Source organism: Lacerta agilis, chromosome 1 (genome assembly GCF_009819535.1).
Source record: "Lacerta agilis isolate rLacAgi1 chromosome 1, rLacAgi1.pri, whole genome shotgun sequence".
Lineage (NCBI taxonomy): Eukaryota > Metazoa > Chordata > Lepidosauria > Squamata > Lacertidae > Lacerta > Lacerta agilis.
The window spans coordinates 13,364,503-13,384,471 of NC_046312.1; the positions used below are offsets into that span (position 1 = coordinate 13,364,503).

The 19,969-nt window shown below is 41.9% G+C and overlaps 2 protein-coding genes across 14 annotated transcripts in view; one reads left to right on the forward strand and one right to left on the reverse strand.

The window, feature by feature from the left end:
- The window catches only part of PPP1R13B (protein phosphatase 1 regulatory subunit 13B), a 64,654-nt gene extending 61,544 nt beyond the window's left edge, over window positions 1-3,110 (forward strand). For all 12 annotated transcript variants that reach the window (XM_033138812.1, XM_033138830.1, XM_033138777.1 and 9 more), the window contains 2 exons: window positions 1,211-1,410; window positions 2,715-3,110. In XM_033138812.1, coding sequence (XP_032994703.1) covers window positions 1,211-1,410; window positions 2,715-2,756 — 242 coding nt within the window. In that variant the 3' untranslated portion in view covers window positions 2,757-3,110. The remainder of the gene's footprint in view (window positions 1-1,210; window positions 1,411-2,714) is intronic.
- Window positions 3,111-4,198: 1,088 nt separating this feature from the next.
- On the reverse strand, window positions 4,199-19,783 carry ZFYVE21 (zinc finger FYVE-type containing 21). Of its 2 annotated transcripts, XM_033138879.1 has the most exons (8): window positions 19,582-19,783; window positions 16,866-16,916; window positions 15,249-15,417; window positions 14,807-14,882; window positions 12,772-12,863; window positions 9,303-9,356; window positions 5,722-5,864; window positions 4,199-4,935 (listed from the first exon to the last, which is right to left on the reverse strand). In XM_033138879.1, the coding sequence occupies exons 1-8, from the start codon at window positions 19,711-19,713 to the stop codon at window positions 4,900-4,902; spliced, it is 753 nt and encodes a 250-aa protein (XP_032994770.1). In that variant the 5' UTR covers window positions 19,714-19,783; the 3' UTR covers window positions 4,199-4,899. The 2 variants fall into 2 exon arrangements, with proteins under 2 accessions (XP_032994770.1, XP_032994778.1); XM_033138887.1 differs by lacking the exon at window positions 9,303-9,356 and having other exon boundaries at window positions 19,582-19,782.
- Between the last annotated feature and the right edge of the window lie 186 nt (window positions 19,784-19,969).

Sequence of the window (19,969 nt, forward strand, 5' to 3'; positions counted from 1 at the left end):
GTGCTTGAGCGAGTGCGATGTAAATTACTGGTTGAGCTTTTGTAGCTTAAGCCAAGTCATAAAATTCAGCCACCAGAACGTGTTCACGACCGTTCAGAGCTGTGTGTCTATTGGCTTTGCCAGTTTCCATTTCTTATGGGACATGTGTTTCTACATACCTCGGACAAAATGGCTCACCTCATATTAGTGCTAGTAGAGTGAGGTAAAGGTAAAGGGACCCTTGACCATTGGGTCCAGTCGCGGACAACTCTCGGCTTGCGGTGCTCATCTCGCTCTATAGGCCGAGGGAGCCGGCTTACAGCTTCCAGGTCATGTGGCCAGCATGACTAAACCGCTTCTGGCGAACCAGAGCAGCGCACGGAAACACCGTTTACCTTCCTGCTGGTACCTATTTATCTACTTGCACTTTGACGTGCTTTTGAACTGCTAGGTGGGCAGGAGCAGGGACCAAGCAATGGGAGCTCACCCCGTCGCAGGGATTCGAACCGCCAACCTTCTGATCAGCAAGCCCTAGGCTCAGTGGTTTAACCCACAGCGCCATCCGCGTCCCTGTAGAGTGAGGTATTCGGGACAGATATATGGGGACAGATATATAGGGACGTGGATGGCGCTGTAGTCTAAACCATTGAACCTCTTGGGCTTGCCAACCTTTATTACCTTATAATGAGGTATAACACTTACTGGTGTAATCTCCTAGAATTAGTTGCAGGGTGATTCATTTGCCTTTCCCCATGACAAAACCACCTGTCTCTAGGAATCAGGCCTTATGACTGTGGTGGGATTTGATAAGAACCCTACTCCGCCTCTGGTCCATGTCAATTTCACATCTGTGTATTTATGTCTGGTCCATCTTGTTTTCATAACTCTTCATATTTTATCCTGGTGTACACATTTTCAAGTGTTTTATCCAAAAATATGCACTTAAAAATGACTGTTGGTACTTTTCTTGAGCTGAGGATTGCACCACAGAATCTGGAGAAGTGTGAAATCTATCCATACAGTATATTAATCTGGAAGGTGCAAATTAGGTCAGTTTGCACAAAAATGCAGACCAAACAGAATTCTCCTCCCTCACTACAATTGTATTACACATTGTAGTGTATTTCCATGCTGCATGAGAGCCGGGGGTGCCATGATTGCAGTATCCATTTTCCAAATAGTGGTTATTGCTTATTCATGTTTGGTTAATGTAGTTGTTTCTTGGTCATAGGTGTGCAGGAGAAACTGGGAGTAATGAACAAAGGCGTCGTGTATGCGTTGTGGGATTATGAAGCTCAGAACAACGATGAGTTGTCATTCCATGAAGGAGATGCAATTACCATTTTGAGGCGCAAAGATGACAATGAAACAGATTGGTGGTGGGCTCGTCTCAATGACAAGGAAGGCTATGTGCCTAAAAATCTCTTGGGGGTAAGTTTTGCAAACTCTTCACCTTGAACCTGGACCTAATCCCAGCACAATACAATGCTTTTCAGAAATCCTCCAGATTGCTCAACTAGGAATGACTAAGACAGGGGTACTTGTTTATTTGGAAGAAAAGTTCTTCCTCAACTGTACCACTGCAGGCTCAAGTACAGACCAAGAACAGTAAAAAAAAAGGGGGGGGAGGAAGCTGGTCATTTTAATCTCCCCAGGCAGAGTTGCAGACCTCAGAACAACTGTTTTTAAGGTGGTGAATCATGTGGAATGTATAGAATATGGGATAGTCAAACAGGGTTCATAGAGAAATTTGACTAATAAACTGGGGCTCAACAGAAATTACCATACTTTTCTGTGTATAGGACTTTTTTTTACTCTAAAATGTTCAAAATCTGGGCTCATCTTATACAGAGATAGTATCTTCCCCCATTTCCCCCCCAAAAATATACACGGGGGCGTCTTATAGATGGAAATATACTGTAGTTTTCTTTGTACATTATAAATAATCTGGGAGGAATTCAACATTGTGCTGTTACAAACTTTCTGTCAGCACAGCATTTCTGCTTGCCTGATGGAACAATCTCCCCTCCCTCCCTTGCTGTTCTGGTAACTCCCCCACACCCCAATATTCTGTGTTGCTTCTGACACCCATAATTTCCAGTTACTAGTACAGTTCTCAAGAGTACAGCTTTGTCTTCTAAAACACAATACTAAGCTGCAAGCCTCTATGAAAGAAGACAGGATGTTGAACAGGATGTTGTTGAACAGGCCCTTCCCTATACATGCCAAAGACTTACTTGTGGTGGGCCCAAGCACTCAACTGACAAACAGCAAGAAACCTCCATAGTGGGTCAGTGTGGATCTGAATTGGAAGACAGTGGGCATTTTGGCCCTAAACATAACTGAAAGCAAACTCAAATGATGGCAGTGGAATTTGCTTCCAAATTTGTGCGTTAAGTTCAGAATGCTACTATTAGTCCAAAGCTTGAAACAATGTGGAACAACCAGTCTTCAAAAGAAACATTTTCTAATACAAGGGTTTGAACAGTTAAAATTACTAATGTTCCCATTTAGAACTGATTATTGCTCTTGTTGTAAATTGTGAAGCATCAGCCTAAAGCACAACAGCTCAGTTGAAAAGATTCTAGCAGAAATAAAGGGAAATGGAACTAATATGTATGATGCTGTAGAATTGTTCTGCATAAAAGTTGCTTTTAATGCATTGGTAGAGTTGTAAAAACCTAATATGCTTTATAATTTGCTAAATAAAAATTTTAAATCTTGTTTTATTGCAGTTATATCCAAGAATAAAACCTAGGCAACGAACTCTTGCCTGAAAACCATCATTTGGCAATACAGTATCTTGCTGGCAACTGGAAGTATACACTGGAAACATTTTCAATCACATTTCACCAGAAGTAAAGCTATACTTGTTTTAATTGGTGCTCTTGTTAAATTGATGGGCAGCATTTGAGATTTCCGATCTGCAGTTTGTATGTGAGATCCGTTCCATGTTCACCCACCCAGTCATTGGGAGAGGTACTCAACACAGCCTACAGTATTTTGCCAATTGAATTAAAAGAACAAAACTTGTGCTAGATGTTAAAAACCTTTGCAAAACACAGATATGCTGTCTGATCCATTCTAGTCCACAGTAACTGTCAAGGTCTTTATTAAAATTGTCAACTGATTGTTGAGTTTACTGTGTAAATCCTTGAGCTTGGTAAGTTGGCATCTGGGAATTACCAACAGTCCTCTGGTATAAAAGGTGTTACTAAAGGTGTTACTAACTAACAGAAGCATCAATGCTGAATGGATTTTTGCACATTTCTCAAAACCATGTTCCTTCACTTGATGTTTTTTTCATGATATTCTGCTTACAGCACCACTTTAAACTTTCTCAAACACACCCACACTGAATTCCATCTTCTGGACAAACCTGCATTCATATTTAAGGGATCTGTATGTCTATATGAAAGAAAAGTGCAATAGTTGAGAAGGTAAGAGTCAGGTTATAAAAAAGCTAATAGGTTCCCTTTAAGGACCTTTAAATCTTATCTGTGAAAGTAGAGAGGGGGTCTGAAGGACTGAATAAAGGCTGAGCTGGCTATGTAGAGAATAAAGGGAGAAAGACGAGGACGACTTGCTGTTTTGGCTGGGGCAGAATCTGTGGTTCTTGGCAGCCTGGCTTCTTGTGCCAGGGCGAGTTATGCAATAACTTTATCCACTATCTAGTTTCGAGCAAAAAAAAAAAAAAAAAAGCACTTCACTGGAATATTAGTTGTACATTATTTTATATACAGAAGTCTATTTTGAACTTCCCATTATGTTGTAGCCATGCGTGTTTTATAATTTCCTCCCTGTAAACTGTAGGCCATTTGGCTTTATTCATGTACACGGTGTGCATAATTTATATATCCATTGATGCAGTGCTGTAACTCGCTTTTACCACTGTTTAGCATTAATTGTATATATTGTGGTGATGAGAAGTGGAAGGGTATTGTAAAAGAATATTTGCTAAATGAATGTGAGTTAAAAGCCTATGATACACTGCTAATCCAGTGTGCACAATAAAACTACTGCTAAGGTATAGTTGTGTTTGTAGGTGTTTCTTTCCCAAAAACATTTGTTAAAGAACATAATTTGTAACGAAGCCCCCTGACCCATTTATTGCACCTATCTGAATGTACCTGCCTCTGCTTTCATATCTACACAGTAACCAGTTTGAGTCTGGCATGAAACCTTGTTGTGCAATAGTCAGCAGCAATACTACCACAGACAAGCTTATAGTGTTTAATCAGGCTTTATTAGCCAATGCTAGAATTACCACAAAAAGCATGAATATAAAACCTCAAAAATCGGTCTTGCTAGAAGCTTCAGTCCAAAAGATTACACAGGACAAATTGTGGTATTTGGTAAATTGTATTTTACAAAAAAGAAAAAGTTTATCTCATGATACAAATCCCCCACAAGAAAGAGTAGCTTCTATAAAATGACATCTAAGGCAAATTTCCATAGATCATTTGGATATGAGGAGAAAAAGAACCTGAGATCTACACACCTGAAAAGCTATTATTCTCTGGAGCATCAAATAAAGTTTGTTTCCTTGTTTAAAAATGAATTACACTGTATACATAATTTGTACTACAAAAAAGTTGTGCTATATACTTAGCAGTAGTGCAGGTCACACTTCATTTTACATATTAAGGGCAGACAAGATTTAACAAAATATAAAGTCATAGATGCAAGGCTATATTTAAAGCATTAATAATCTGTTTACATATTGCACACTAAAGTGAATACTTATAGGTCAAATACTCACATTGTAATTGGCCAGTGCTCACATGATGAACCACGTCTGGGATAGGAAAGGGCAGGTGGGGGATCCCTATTACCAAATACTTATTACCGTGTTTCAACTAGCAAGTAGTAAGAAGCTTATTCTTAGAGCTGATCTTTTCCCTCAAGTTGGAGAAGCAGTTATTGGTCCCGAGATTCATAAAGAAGTTTTGCTGCCTGCAATGAAAGGGGAAAAAGGAGAAATGCTGATAGCAAAGCAGTACTACTCAGCTTTAACTAAATGCTCATGTCTTTCTGGAACATCAACATAGGCTGAATTGAGTATTTATCAATGCATTAGAAAGTGCAAAGGTCAAGACAATCAGAAATAAAGGTATGTTGTAACAGATTTCACATTTGGGCAAAGGAACAATGAGCAGTTCTAGAATATTTCTCCTAAGAAATGGTTGGAAGTTATTTCACTATTACATTCCTTTTAACAAAAACACATACACACTGCACCTTGAACCACCATTCACCTTTTGCTTTCAAGCACATGAACCAGTTTCCTACTGTTCTGTGTTGATTCCTCTATAGCTAACCACATACAGCAAGGGGTGGGGAATCTTTGATGGGCAGGAGGACAGGTTTAATCCTACATTGGCTACACACCATGTTTCATGCAGTGAACAGGATTGTGCAGCCAAGGCAGCAGGGTCTAAATCTCTGCTCATCAGTTGATGGGCCAAGGTTAAAAGCCCTTTGCTCTTTGAAGCTGGAGTGATGTTAAAAGGGTGGGAGGAGTTTCAGAGAAGTTTGGAAAACTGCTCTCTGAAATGTCTCCCCCCACAATTATTTTAACATTACTCCAAGCAAGGGATTTTGACAGGTGAGCCATCATGCAACAATGCCGCCATGTGACAGGTTGATTGCCCCACTCCCTGATATTTGGACCACATGGAGCCAAAAAAGTTCCCTGTTCATGACACAGAAAGACAATGATCCAGCAGTTCAACTAGTTACCTTATGCATGGCTGCTAGCCAAGTAGCCGAGAGCTTTTTGTTGGAATTGAAGTCTTCACCAGCAGTAAATCTAAACTGCCTCAGTTCCTCCAACCCTGGTACCTTGTACTCAAGGAGCATACCTGTAGCGCGAGTATTGCCTCCTAAGGGAAAAAAGTAACCACTGAAAAGAGGGTTTAATCATTTTTCTAGTTCAAACAGAGTGGAGTGACTCCACTCTGCTGTAACGCAGGGGTGCTACAACCCATACAACTTTTGTCTAAAACCCTTGGTAAGGTAGCCAGGCTGAGTAGTGACATGGTCAAGACCACAAGCAGAAAAGCCTGTGGCAGAGCAGGTATGCTGATCTCCTAGCTCTGAGTCACACACACAGTTATGTGGGCTCTTGTTAACATGCTTAATGCTGAACAGAGAGGAATTGTGTATTTCCAATACCCTGTGTACACACTATACAGAACATTAGTTTTGGGAATGTATGTTTGGTGAGTCTGTAAGAGTTTTGCACTAAACTGTGTTAGGCAAACAACAGCCATCCTAACCCCACAGCACCAACCAGAGTGCTGTATTTGCATACTAGGTGTCAGTATTCAGTGGAATGTTATTTGCCAAAGGTGACGAGAAGGAAGAAGGGCTGACTCCTGCTATATTAGAAGGACTGGAGCTTTGTAAGAGTGGATGGAGATGGTCACGGAGTGAAACAGTCCCATCCATAGGCCACTGAATGCTTTCCCCAAAATCTCTGGCTTCAGAGGATTGGACTTGAAACAATCAAACGAGACAGTTCAGAAATGAAATTCCAGATTCACACCATCTTTCGTCCTGCAAATTTGCATACCTTCTGCAAATAGCACTAAAATGCAGAGCTGACGTTGCACATAACAGACTGGGCCTAGTCTGCTCTATATTTTGTATTCCAAAGGCAGTGCTACTTGGAAAAAAAGGAATCGGGGTGTGTGGATGTGGGTGTGTGGCTGTGAGAAGGCTCTGGATTATAAAACACTGGCATTACCACCCTCTTCGCTCCCACTCTGTCAATTCTGCAATAAGTATTATACAAATTGATCAAATGTATTAATGTACATATTTGGAATCCTGAGATCTGATTTGTTTGTTTGTTTGCAAGCCTGGGGCTTAAATCAGGATTCAGCTGAAGCTGGTGAATTCTTCCATCCACAGTCTCATTCCATGGCTTGCTTTTTACCAGAAGAATTTTCACAAAGCAAAGGTCCTGTCCCAGTGTGGGTATAGGGCAGAATAAAATAGAATGATGATGATGATGATGTAATGCTTCTTTGAATTTTGATTGCATTAATTTATTCAGTTTCGGGGGGGGGGCGGACATGCACAGTGCTGAGGTCTTGACTTGTTTAATATTGTTGCAAAAGGCAGAGACAGTTTGACCTGATTCAACAGCAAGCGAGCAAACTCAGCAGCAGGTTACATAAGTCACATTGAACAAGAAAAGACCAAAGAGAGGGATGGGAACAGGGAGCAGGGAGCAGATGGTCTTGTCACTGCCTGATTAACTCTGCAATGAGCAATGATGTGGCATGGAAACTTTTCCCATTATGGAAAGTTATCAGTTGCTGTATTTTTCCGTGGAAAACTTTCCAGTTTCCAAAAATGCTGTGTTTCATAACAAAATTAGCAGCATCATACAATACCAGTCAAGGACAAGTTTTTTAATTCTAATTAACTTTTTTTCAGATGGCTATACCCAAGAAATAGCTACAGAGCCAATGCACAGATTGATCATGCTAAGATGAATATACCTTGCAACTTTTTTCACTTAAAATTTAAACAACAACTAGTATCCAATGTTGTTCAAACCCATCAAAGCCTATTTAGGAGATGGGAGAGAACTGCCAAAAATTGCCTCCCTCTACCATTCTGTTGATAGATTCCTTCCAGGAGCAGACAGTATACCCATAGTATGCCAAGTGCATGCTACTGAATCAAGATGTCTTTAAATATTTTAAGTATTCCAATAAAAATAAGTTCTTAAAAAAACTAAGTTTGAATCATTTTAAGTGTGCTTTACTGAATTACCCCACCCCCCAAAAAAAGTTCAAAAAAGCTTTGAAATATTTATACTGTACAGCATATAAGATCATTGTAGTGGAGTTTTTAGTTTTCTTTACCACCCAAGTAAAATATGTTAAAATGGAATCCCCAATCAATTTAGGCACCATGGGGGAAATGCAGGAACTCTTCCAGAAAGGCAGCATGACTCATGAGAAAAACTAGGAGGGCAGACATGTGGACCTGCAACAATCTCCACAAATCCACAAGGTTTGGCTGAGCACAAACAGTGGTTTGTGGAACAGGAGTTTAGTTTACATTTGGAGAAGACACAATCATCCATGGATCAGAGTTCACTGCTTACTGTGCTTTCTGAATAGCCAGGAAGCTCTGCTGGTTTCAACACTATTTTTCAAATAATAGGAAACTGCAGCATTTAAAAACTTATTAGACACTTACTAGGGTGGGTACATGCAATCAGCTTCTACATACCCCTGCGTAAAAACACACACAACTATACTGATTCACTGCATTAAAAGTGATGCCTCTTAAACCAGCCTTCCTCAACCTGGTGCCCTCCAGATTTTTCTGGACTCTAACTCCCATTAGTCTCACCCAGCATGGCGAATGATCAGGGATGATGGAAGCTGTAGTCCAGCAACATCTGGAAGGCACCATGTTGGGGAAGGCTGGCCTAGAATATCCACTCCATTTGCTACTTCTCACATGGGCAGTGGCAGCCATATGCAAGAGGGCAGCCATAATGGAGGCTTAGCTAAGTAGCCCACCACATCGCTCTCCTCCTCCTCCTCCCCCCACATCCAACAGAAGGCAATTGTTGAAACTATCTACAAGGCTTACAGTTGCAATGCATGTGTCCTTTGCAGGACTGGTGACATTTATCCAGGCCTGGCATGTTGCATGAAAGCTTTCCCCAGTATTCCTGCTTCTTTCCATCTCACTTCTAATTACACAACTCTAAAATCTCCTTTCAGAGAGGTATCAAGGCCCCTTTTAAAACAACAACAACAGGAAAAACAAATCTCTCCAATGGACATGAATAATCTGGTACACAGCACTGGAAGAAAACCCTGCAAAAGGCACCTATTCCTAGTAATCTGGGAGGTCCAGTGTGTACTGATATACACAGTACAGCCTCTGTGGTCCATTCCAGTGAGATTACAGAGGCAGTACCCTTTGTTTGTACCCTATTCCATCATGCTCAAGTCATGGCTGTTCCCACTCCTCCTCTACCTTTCATTTCTTTGATGGAATATCTCTCAGTCCAAACCTGGCTGTCAAAGGAGGAAGAGAATATGAACAGGTTGGCTGATAGCCGAGCCAGACAGTTTTTTTTTTAAAAAAAATAACAGGTGCAAGATGGCTATAAAAATGGGGCTTAACCTTCTCCAGAACATCAGACAATAGATGGATTTTAAATCTAGCACTAATCCCCCACTCTACCCAAGTACATTTGCCCTAAAGCCTGCAGTAGAAAACATGCATTGAACGGGAGCTACAAAAAGCATGCTTAGAAGAAACTGAGCTCCAGTGCTGACCTTCCATAATGTGTTCATTTTCCAAGAGGCTGGTGTAAGTATGAATGTCTTTTTCTACATCAAGGAGGCAGGCAAGCAGTGAGGAGAAAGATCAATCAAGAAAAATGAGTAAGAAAGTGTTCAGTTTTAAAAGGAAGATTTCATATACAGCCAAAGTATTAAATGATTTGATTGCAGTTGGATTAAAGCATTTGGAAGAAACATACAGGCCAGAGGTGTGGATAACTACAATCAATGTTACTGAGAAAAATACTGCTTGAATCTCTAGTCCTAAATCTTAATATACTTTTGCTCCTTTGTCCCACACCTCCTGTTTCTTTTTCTGTGACTAAAACTACAAGAATGTAAAAGTTCAGCCAGGTCCCAAATGAATTTGACATGCCTCTGTGCTAGCAACATTTTTTAGAGTTTGCCCTAACACAGCCATCTCATCACACACATCTAATAGATGGAGACAGTGGTGAGCAGCCCATTGTTTAGAGCAGCAGTGGACAACCTGTTTAGAGCAATATTCCCCAAGGAGTAATTTGCTGGGGGCATACTGGCAGGGAATTGGGCAATAGCCAGAAGGGAACAGGTCCAACCCCCCCCCTCTCTCTCTCCCTGCCTCTTCCTTCATGCTAAGCAGGCTATATCATCTCCAATTTAAAGCTTATCATAAAGCATTCATTTTTGTTACCAACATTTAGTCACTACATTAGCTCAAGACCTACCAAAACAGAAATATTTCATGAACAGCAGCACCATGAAATTTAGGTGCATTATGACCCACATATTTTTCATTAACATTGTCAGCACTGCTTTTTAGCAAGTTACCCAGTTGCTATTGGCAACTGGAAGCTGTTTCTAGGCATCCAAATGGTGACTCAGAGTTCCAAATTTGCAGCATATTCTTTTTAAAAACCCACTGGGCATGCTCAGTGCATTGTTTACTGAATAATCTTAAACCATCAATTTCACAACAAATTGCCTGCTTTGCATTTTGCAAAGTACTCCACTGTTTATATCTCTTTTTAAAAAACACAGAGGAAGACATAATAAAGTAAGATTTAAAATCATCAGACTGTCTGTGCTTTTTAAAATGTGGACTTGCATTTTTCTTCGTCTGGGGCCAAATAACAGGAAGCTTTGAAATGAATCCTAATTGGTTATTTGAATTTGCTGAAGAAACTGCCATTGATTAAAATAAGCTCTTTTTATGTGGAGTTTCTATGAGAGCTATGTAAGGGTGCTTTTATATATTTGGCAAATAAAAACAAGAAGGCTTTACTAATGCTCAGAAATTATCCACACCATCACACGGGGGGGGGGGAGAGAGAGAGAGAGAGAGAGAGAGAGAGAGAGAGAGAGAGAGAGGAGGTTACGATGTTCACTTCCAAGACCCTGCACAGTCTTGAAAGCAGCTGTCGGTTTTGGCAAAAAACTGGTTATGTCTTGTCTTTGAACAGTAAGAATCTAAGAATCAGATTCAGCAATGAAACAAAATGATACAACTGTGGCTGCGTTTTTTTAAATATGCTCTGCTCTTGTTTTTCATTAAGCAATTGCAAGGAAAAGGGATGATTCTAAAATTCATGTATGTATAAACAGGCAGGGTACTAAAACATTTATAGGACAATAACTTTAGTGAACTTATCTAGCATGACAGATATCAGATACTACACCTGGCAAACAATGAATGAATTTGAATACTGTACGCTCATTACCCACAAACGGGAAAAACCAAAAGCTAACCGTTGAACATATCTTGATGTGCAGGCAATTCACAAAGGTTGAAGAAAAAATCATCACCTCTAATCCTTCAGCATCTGTTGGTATTATATTAATCTGCAGTCATGAGGGCTAGAAACTTTTTTCCAGATTACATGTAAACTAAGTTGCTAGCAGCCTGTCAAAGACTGCAAACAAATGCCCTAAAGTCAACATGCTCTCTGTGATGCTATAACTGCCTGCCATTGTGTTAATCATTGCCAGTCAGTTATACCTCATACTTTTTGCACTAGCTGCTTCAGGATTATGATCTCCATTTACTACCTCCTCACAACACTACAGTAAGTGTCTTCTGAAAAGAAGTCAGTTCTTTTCCAGGCAATGAAGCATCTAGAACTAGGCAAGGGTTAACCCATTTAGAAGGTTAAACAGAGAAATAGGCTAGAGAACTAAAAGCAAGAATGAGCTATGCAGAAACCTCACTGTAGTGTATTGAGGGTAGAGAAAATGAGGAATTCTAGGAAGGTTTGTAAAGGGAAGGATGGCAAAAGAAAGTGGGACAAAGTAGGCAGTAGCTTGAAAAGCAAAGGGAGAAAAAAATGGGGAATGGAGACATCTAGCTAATGAGAAAGGACTACCTCTCTCCATATGAACCTACCAGCTCTCTGCAATCATCATCTGAGGCCCTTCTTTGTGTGCCTTCCCCCATGAGAGGTCAGGAGGGTGGCAACACAAAAACAGGGCTTTTCCACAGTAGCTCCCCATTTGTGGAACGCTCCCCACAGGGAGGTTTGGCTGGCACCTTCATAATACCCCTTTAAAAAGGTAAAGGAACCCCTGACCGTTAAGTCCAGTCGCGGACGACTCTGGGGTTGCAGCACTCATTTCGCTTTACTGGCCGAGGGAGCCAGCGTTTGTCCGCAGACAGCTTCTGGGTCATGTGGCCAGCATGACTAAGCCGCTTCTGGTGAACCAGAGCAGCACATGGAAATGCCGTTTACCTTCCTATTTATCTACTTGCACTTTGACATGCTTTCAAAGTGCTAGGTGGGCAGGAGCTGGGACCGAATAACGGGAGCTCACCCCGTTGCGGGGATTCGAACCGTCAACCTTCTGATCAGCAAATCCACGCCACCCTTTAGGTACCAGTGAAAACACTCCTCTTCAACCAGGCCTTTTAAATATGTTTGTGGGAGGGGGTGAGAGGAGATGGTTTGTGGTTTTGTTGTTCTTGTTCTTGTTTTTATCTTATATTTTTATGTTGTGAAACATCCTGAGATAAGGGCAGTATACAAATTTAATAAATAAAAATAAATTAAGAAAAGAGAAAGTACAACTGAGACATGCACTATTAACAAGAACAAAGCAATGGAGGGAGCCAACAGTAAACAGGGCTACTAGGTCTGGAATACAGACCTGGATAGGGGGATTCTGCTACTTGTGGCTTCCACTGTCAATGGAGCATTATGACCTGGCAACCCTAAGACAATAAAGGAAGTTAAAAAGCAGTGGACTATAGGGATGGGGCCAAAATTCACATACTGATTTGGAATAAACACGCAACTGTTTTTTGTCTGCACAAGTTAACACAGAATTCTACTGAATTGGACAATGGTAAAAAGACTGAGTTCCGAGTGTACAAAAAACAGTGGGGTAGGCTTCCTGAATCAAGGTTACAGAGCAACATCCCTGCCTTCAGGGTAGGCCAAAACACTACCAGCTGCTGGTTAAACATCAGTTAATTCTATACAAGATTTACCTCCAGGAGTAAATCCCTCAGTAAGTATCTGGACTGTGGAAATCTGTGCAATTTCAATTTCATAATGACTGTCTCCATCCAGAAATAGGTATCTACACACAAAAGAGGAGAACACCACCGTATGTCAATCTGCAGGGCTCGCAATACCAAGAGTCACACTGGTAAGAAACACATTTTACTAATATAGATCCCTTGATTTTTTTAAATTGGGAAAGCATGGAAATGATCATTAGATTTAGGTACAACTGTTGCTAAGGTGAAATAATAAAAAAGTTGTCCAGTAGCACCTTAGAGACCAACTAAGTTTGTTCTTGGTATAAGCTTTTGTGTGCATGCACACTTCTTCAGATACGAAGAAGTTACTACGGTGGTTATCCTGCACTACTTCAGTCTGCAAGTAGGGGACTCATGACTGAATGCTCCTTCATTTAAATACTGCCACAACACAAACACCCCCAAATATATGAACTAGATGTCACTGAGAACAGTTCTAGTTTAGTAAATCAGCATGCAAGCAGAAGACTATGGGCAGGAAATTTGTTTATATAAAAGAGCAGTGAATTTCACTGTCTCTTCCACCAGATTCCTTCCATCTCGTGTCCAGGTCCCTCTTGAAATGGTAGATAGTGCAGGTGGTGATTCTTCATATTCTATGAATTTAAGACTATTGAGGCAGTGAATTCTGCAGAGTAATTCTCAGCATTCTACTGCATTCACAGTGCCCAAACAAGACATGTCTTGGAGGGCCATTTTGAAAATCCTAAACCTATTGTGGTCCATTATAAAAAATTCAGGCTGGAGTCCCTCTTTACCATCAAGGATTACCACCAGACCCCACTCTGGTTGTGTGGGTAGGGTAGCTGTCTAAGGTTGGTTTCCTGACCGCACTACTACATTGTCTCTGATGGGCAATTCAAGAAGCACAGGACAGGCAAATTGTTGATTTGGTTTTACATGGATATTTGCATTGCTCTGTGTTCCTCCTGCATTTTTCTGTGCGTCTTTGACCTACCAAAGCAACTTCTGGCCTGGAGTCTGCACAATGCAAGGTAATCTACTTCCTCAACTCTACAATCCTATGGGTGATAGATGGCAGTATCTACCCATCCGGTAGATTGTCCTCCAGTAGAAATTACTTTCAGGTAAGGCCAACAACAGTGGGAATGTCCATGAGCTATAAAAGTTTGGTTAATGGTCATTTCTGAAATGTTTGCTCCTCTAGTTCCTGCATAAGAGTAAAAATAGTGAATGATCCATAATCCATTAAAGCAGTGGTTCACAACTGTAACCCACCCAGGGGATTCGTAGCACCATTTGCATAACAAAAACTACCAGAGTTATCAAAATTTCCACAAGTAGGAGATCCATGACTTGGCTTTTGCAAACAGGGGGGCCATAGTACTTAGGTAACTGGGAACCACTGCATTAGAGTATTAGGAGATGGTACTGCACCCAGAATCTACAGCAAGAATGATGCATGGGAGTCACCAGAAAGATGCAGCCAAATATACTAAAAGAAAGAATGGATGCTGTAGATATGTGGGAGATTGTGAAACTGCTTAGATTTTTTGTAATGAAAATAGCTTGTAGATATCAATTAATCAGGTTGAATTACCAGATGGAATTTCCCTCTCACCTCACTCCAAGGTTACTTTTGTATATTCAAAACTTTACACCGAAACTTATGTATCAGTGCCATACTGGTTCATTATCAGTTTTTACTGATGCCTTCTGTTATGTGATGCATTACTTTGAAAACAATTTAAATGCCTACATTAGTTGCCCAGAGGCAGCTGTTATTTGGGTGGATTCAGAGATCACAGATTTACTGCTACTCAGTATCAAATCAAACTGAAGTGTTCTGCAAGTTTCAACAGCCCAAACTACAGGTTGTTATAACAGCTGGAACAGAGACTGGCAAAATCAATTCTTGGGCAGCAATAAGGATCTAGAATTGCAGCTAATGCAACAGCACTATGAAGAATAAGACTAATTGTTGAGCAAGTCCTGGTAGCCAATGAAGCACACTTCTCACCTCTGGTTGTTGGAAAGTCGACAAACCATCATCTCTGACTTTTCTGATGTCCCTGGAGTTACAAAGAATGTAGCCCCTAGATATCCAGGAAACAGGGAGTGGAAAAAGGAAAATATGCACTTAATATGCCTAGAATTTATAATTAAGATAATGACCTTGAAAGATCTTGTTCTAAACCTGCCTCAATACAGGTAGCTATGAAGTCATAGTTTATTAAACACTCTCAAAAATAGACCTTTAAATACTGCCTTTTATTTCAAAAATAGACCTTTAAATACTGCCTTTTAGATAGTTAAGTACAAATTCTATAGAATCAAACAGCAAATCATACTGTCATTTATAATGCTAGATTAAATACAGAACTCCAAAGTCAACTCTAATTTCCCATGCCCAGCAAAAAAGCAAAAATCTGGCCTATGGACAGCCCATGCTTAGTACTTACCATTCATAAGCACTTTGAGCTGCTTGTCATAGAACTCTGCTTCTTTTTGAGAAATGAGAGCACATTCGGCGCACTGGCGCACGGGATCAACAAAGCACATACGAGGAAGAGGCACTTTCTTGCTGCAGCATTTGTCACAAAAGCACTTTCCGCATCTCCTGCAGTGGTGCTGGGGGGAGGGCAAGGAGAAACAAAGGAAAAACTGTATCAGCAAAGTCGGAGCTTTGTGTTAAAACTGATGGCTCTAGCATATGACTGAAACGCAGATGAGAGATAAATATAGTATGCAGTGTTTGGGGGATGGAGGGGATAACCTTGAGATGCCTAGTTAAAGAGTGCCAGAATGATTGTCAAAATGAAAACTATGGAAAAGTGTATTTTGATCTAGGTGAATCAGGAAACTCTGCCTTTTCAGATTTATAATGCACCACAATAACTGCTTCCCCTCTTCTACTAATGCTCAAGTCTACCTCTTTGAAACTGTAGTTATCAAGAACATTAAAATGTTCTCCCTTTTCTGATAAAGCATGCAACATTCAACATGCTTGAAGTGTCAACACTGTGAAATTCCTGTTTAAGCACTCAACTTCACTGCAGGGGAAGAGCAGAAACCTGCAAGCTATTGTCAAAATGTAATATGCTACAGTGCGTTCCATATCTTAGTCTCTGAACATCCTATATAACACTATAAGTGTGTGGTCACTGGTTCCCAGGATGACTTCAAGTGAATAATTATGTATTGCAAGTCTGGGGGAAAAGCTGAATATAGATTAAAGATGTGTCAAAGTTGCCCACTCCAAGATTTAAAAATAGCAAGAGATGGCAGCCTTGTGGCAATATTTACTAGTTAATGTGTAGTAAGATAAAGGGCACATTTGTGTGTCATGCTAAGCCATAGTTGAATAAGACATCAAGACATTGCAACATACTTCTGGCTCATGCTCCCCCCTCCCCCTTTCCTTTCCCTACACAACTGAGAGGTGGCATTCATAAGTTTCTGTTTTGTTTGTTTGTTGTAGTCAACAACTTTCCTCAGGAGACCCATTGTAATAAATGGACCAAAGTTAGTCATGGCCATTAATTTCAGTGGCTGCATTCTGAGTAGATGATAGTTGAATACAACCCTTTGTCTCAACTGACAGTGGCTAACAGTCATTATAGTTTAACTGAAACTATAGTGCTGACCACAGTTTGTCTAGAAGGTTAAGGAGAAGTGGGATAATTCCAAACTTCTCCTGGTCACGAAAGAGGATTTTTTTTTCTGGGAGTGGGAGAAGTGAACAAGTTCAAAGCTCACTGCAGCTCACTCAAGTTTTGCTAAACTATGGCAACTGACAATTGCTGTGACTGAAATACACACATAGGAAGGAGCTTCAATGCAATTCACAATGCAGCAGCTCAAGGTGGACAAATCATAACATAAAATTAAAGAGTGGCTTTTGTCACTAGCTATTATAAGTAAAGTGCTCAGGGGAAAACTTTTCCTCCCCCCCCAAAAAAATCAGCCCAGCTGTCACGTTCATATGGCTAATTCTGGATCATGGCCAGTGACCATGCCAAATTTGCCTCAGAACCAAATTTCCTACTTGGGTGTATATTTTGTGCTCATCTTCTTACCTTTCTGGTTATGAAGTCAAACTTTGCATTGCACTGCATGCATCTGGGACACTAGAAGATAGTAATGGAAAGTATGAGAAGACATGTGCCCAAAACTTAACGAATGCATTGAGTACTTCATCAACCCATTTATATGCATTTACTTCTATTGTGTCCTAGTCCCTTGTCTGTAGAAAAACACACACAAGTTAGAACTGGCATTACTGAAAGGTATTTAAAGAATAACCTCATCTGCCCATGACTTTTCAAGCAGATTTCATAGTACAACTAGGAAGGGGGCCCTGGGACCCTCCATATTTTGTCAAACCACAACTCCCATAATCCCTAACAACTGGCCATGCTGGCTAGGGCTGATGGGACTTGGGAGTTCAACAACATCTTAAGGCTCATGTTCCCCACCCCTGCTTTAGAGCTGTATATGCAGTATAGTCTATATGGTAGATTCAACTACACAAAGCACAACAGGGAATATGCAAACCATCATGAAGTTTACCTGTGACTTTTCTTTCTAAGAGACCCCTCAATGGATACTGCTATTATTGATAAAATACACTGAGAAACTGTGATTACCAAGAAATTCATTTCACACATCCTTTTGTCTCATATAAACATGAAGGTCCTGGGGAACCTGATTCCTTTGTAAGCATGATAAAAGTCACTTTTCTGCTAAGCAGGTGCAAAGGGCCTCAAGGTTCAAAAAGCCATTTAAGCTCATGCATACCTGACATTGCTACTGAAAGTGGAAGAGCATTCTCTAAGATTCAGCCATGTCTCATCGCTTCACCTCAATACCCTCCTCTGAGCCCTGCATTTGAACTGACTCCTTCAGCAACATTATTTATTGTTGTTGTTCAGTCGTTCAGTCGTGTCCGACTCTTTGTGACCCCATGGACCAGAGCACGCCACGCACACCTATCTTTCACTGCCTCCCGCAGTTTGGCCAAACTCATGCCAGTCGCTTCGAGAACACTGTCTAACCATCTCATCCTCTGTCGTCCCCTTCTCCTAGTGCCCTCCATCTTTCCCAACATCAGGGTCTTTTCCAGGGAGTCTTCTCTTCTCATGAGGTGGCCAAAGTACTGGAGTCTCAATTATTTATTACATTATTTATTACCTGTTGAGTATTCCCTCTTTGACTGCTTTACACATACCCAACCTTCCTGTTGCTCTGTCTCTTGATCCCCCCATGCCTTGCAGTTCCCTGATGCAACAGCTGCCTCAGAAGACTTGTCTGCTATTCTGCCACTTCTACCTACTTCTGAGACTCCACAGCTTCTATCTTCAGTCTTCCTCAGGTCTTGACTCGCTCATGAGTCAATAAATTATGACCACTCCTACCTTTTTGCTGAAAAGTGGTTGAAGCTCCACTCATCCCCCATCTTGACTTATAGCAACTGTTTTCTCTCTGACCTTCTGTTACCACACCTCTTCCAGCTTCTCACCTGTCTCAGCAACTCCACAGCCAAAATAACCCGCTACTTAACCTCTCCTTTAGATTCCTGCGCTGGCTTCTCATCAGCTCCCACACCTAGCACAAACTGCAGCTGATCCTTAACTCGAGCGCGTGTAATTTCAGAGGTGGTGCTTGGTGAGGAAGCAGCCACATTAGCAGAATGAGGTGGCCGAAAAGAACAGGTTAGGTTACCACCAGAAAAGAGTTCAGATTACAGGTGGGATATACAGCTTCTGAATGCTCTCCACCATCTGCCGCACTAACACACACAACAAAAATCCTCTCTGAAAACAAAACAAAAAAAGCTAGCACATCAATTTCAAGCGGAGGAATGAAGAACAGATGACCCTCCAGACATTGCTGGATGCCCAACTCCACCCATCCCTGGCTGGGGTTCATGGGAGCTGGAGTTCAGCAAACCTCCCAAGCACCTCCTTGCCACTCCTTTCGGCGCCTCCTAAAAACATTCTTGTCCAGACAAGCCTGCCCAGATGCTTCGAAAGCGGAGGTCATAATCTTTCCTATGCTTTTAAGCATGGAATTTTTCTCGATATATATATAGAAAGAGAGAGAGAGAAATTCTATGCTGAAAAGTGTGTGTGTGTGTGTGTGTGTGTGTGTATGTATATATATATGCATGTGTGTGTGTGTGTGTGTGTGTGTGTGAGAGAGAGAGAGAGAGAGAGAGAGAGAGTGCGCGCACACACACACACACACACACACACACAGGAAAGGGCTCCCCATCCCAGCTGCAGCACACACCTTGGCGCAAGGCGCTGGCTTTCTACTTGGAGGGAAGCTACCATGATCATATTTTATTATTGGAAGGGACCGTAAGGGTCAGCTTGTCCAACCCCTCAGGAACGCAGGGATACTGTGCTATTGCGATGTTCTATATTATGCTTTATTATTATGCCCCGTAAATTATGTTCTTAATGTTGTGCACCGCCCTGGGGTCTCTGGATACAAAGGGGTCTTTGGATATAAACCAAACAAATAAATGATATATAAATGCAGGACATTCCGTGAAGGGCCCATCCGGGGGGCTGTCAGGGCAGGGTCCTCCTTCTCCAGCCCAGGCGGGGAAAGAGAGACCCTGAGGCGGGCGAGGCGAGGGAGAGACAACCCCAGTTTAGGGATAGGGGTTTTTGGGGGGACGGTGTCTCCCCTTCCCCCGAGGTTCCTCAGCCGGGATTTCTGAGGGGAATCGCTATGGGGAGCGGCTGGAGCCTCGCCTTCCCCGCCTTGCGCTGCCTCCGTTACCTCCTTATCGGGCACCCACGGCGGCTCCTCCAGCCCGAAGGGGCTCCCCGCGGAGCGGCTCTCGGGCACCATCCGGAGCCCGCTGGGAGAGCGGACCAGTTTCTTGGCGTCGAGGGCCTCCCGGCCCGACATCTTTCGCCTCACAACCGCCGCCGCCGCTCGGCGACTCGCCCGAAGCCAGCAGCTCGCGGCAAGGCCGCTCTCGCCAATCAGCGCCACTTGGGCAGAAGACGGGCGCCCAAGCCGCCCAATGAAACAAGAGGAAAACGGCCCTTGCCCTTTCTGCTCCGCCCACCAACCTCGGACTGTTGTTTTTCCCCGCCGCGGTGAGGCGCTGAGGGATGTCCCCGCCCGCCTGCCTGTCGACGTGACTCTTTTTAGCCAATCC

Coding starts and splice junctions, on each gene's coding strand:
- ZFYVE21 (XM_033138879.1), bottom strand. CDS start 19,713: ATGTCGGGCCGGGAGGCCCTCGACGCCAAGAAACTGGTCCGCTCTCCC. Junction 16,917..19,581: donor CGTGGGTGCCCGATAAGGAG/GTAACGGAGGCA, acceptor ACTATCTTCTAG/TGTCCCAGATGCATGCAGTG. Junction 12,864..14,806: donor CGACTTTCCAACAACCAGAG/GTGAGAAGTGTG, acceptor TTTTGTGTGTAG/ATACCTATTTCTGGATGGAG.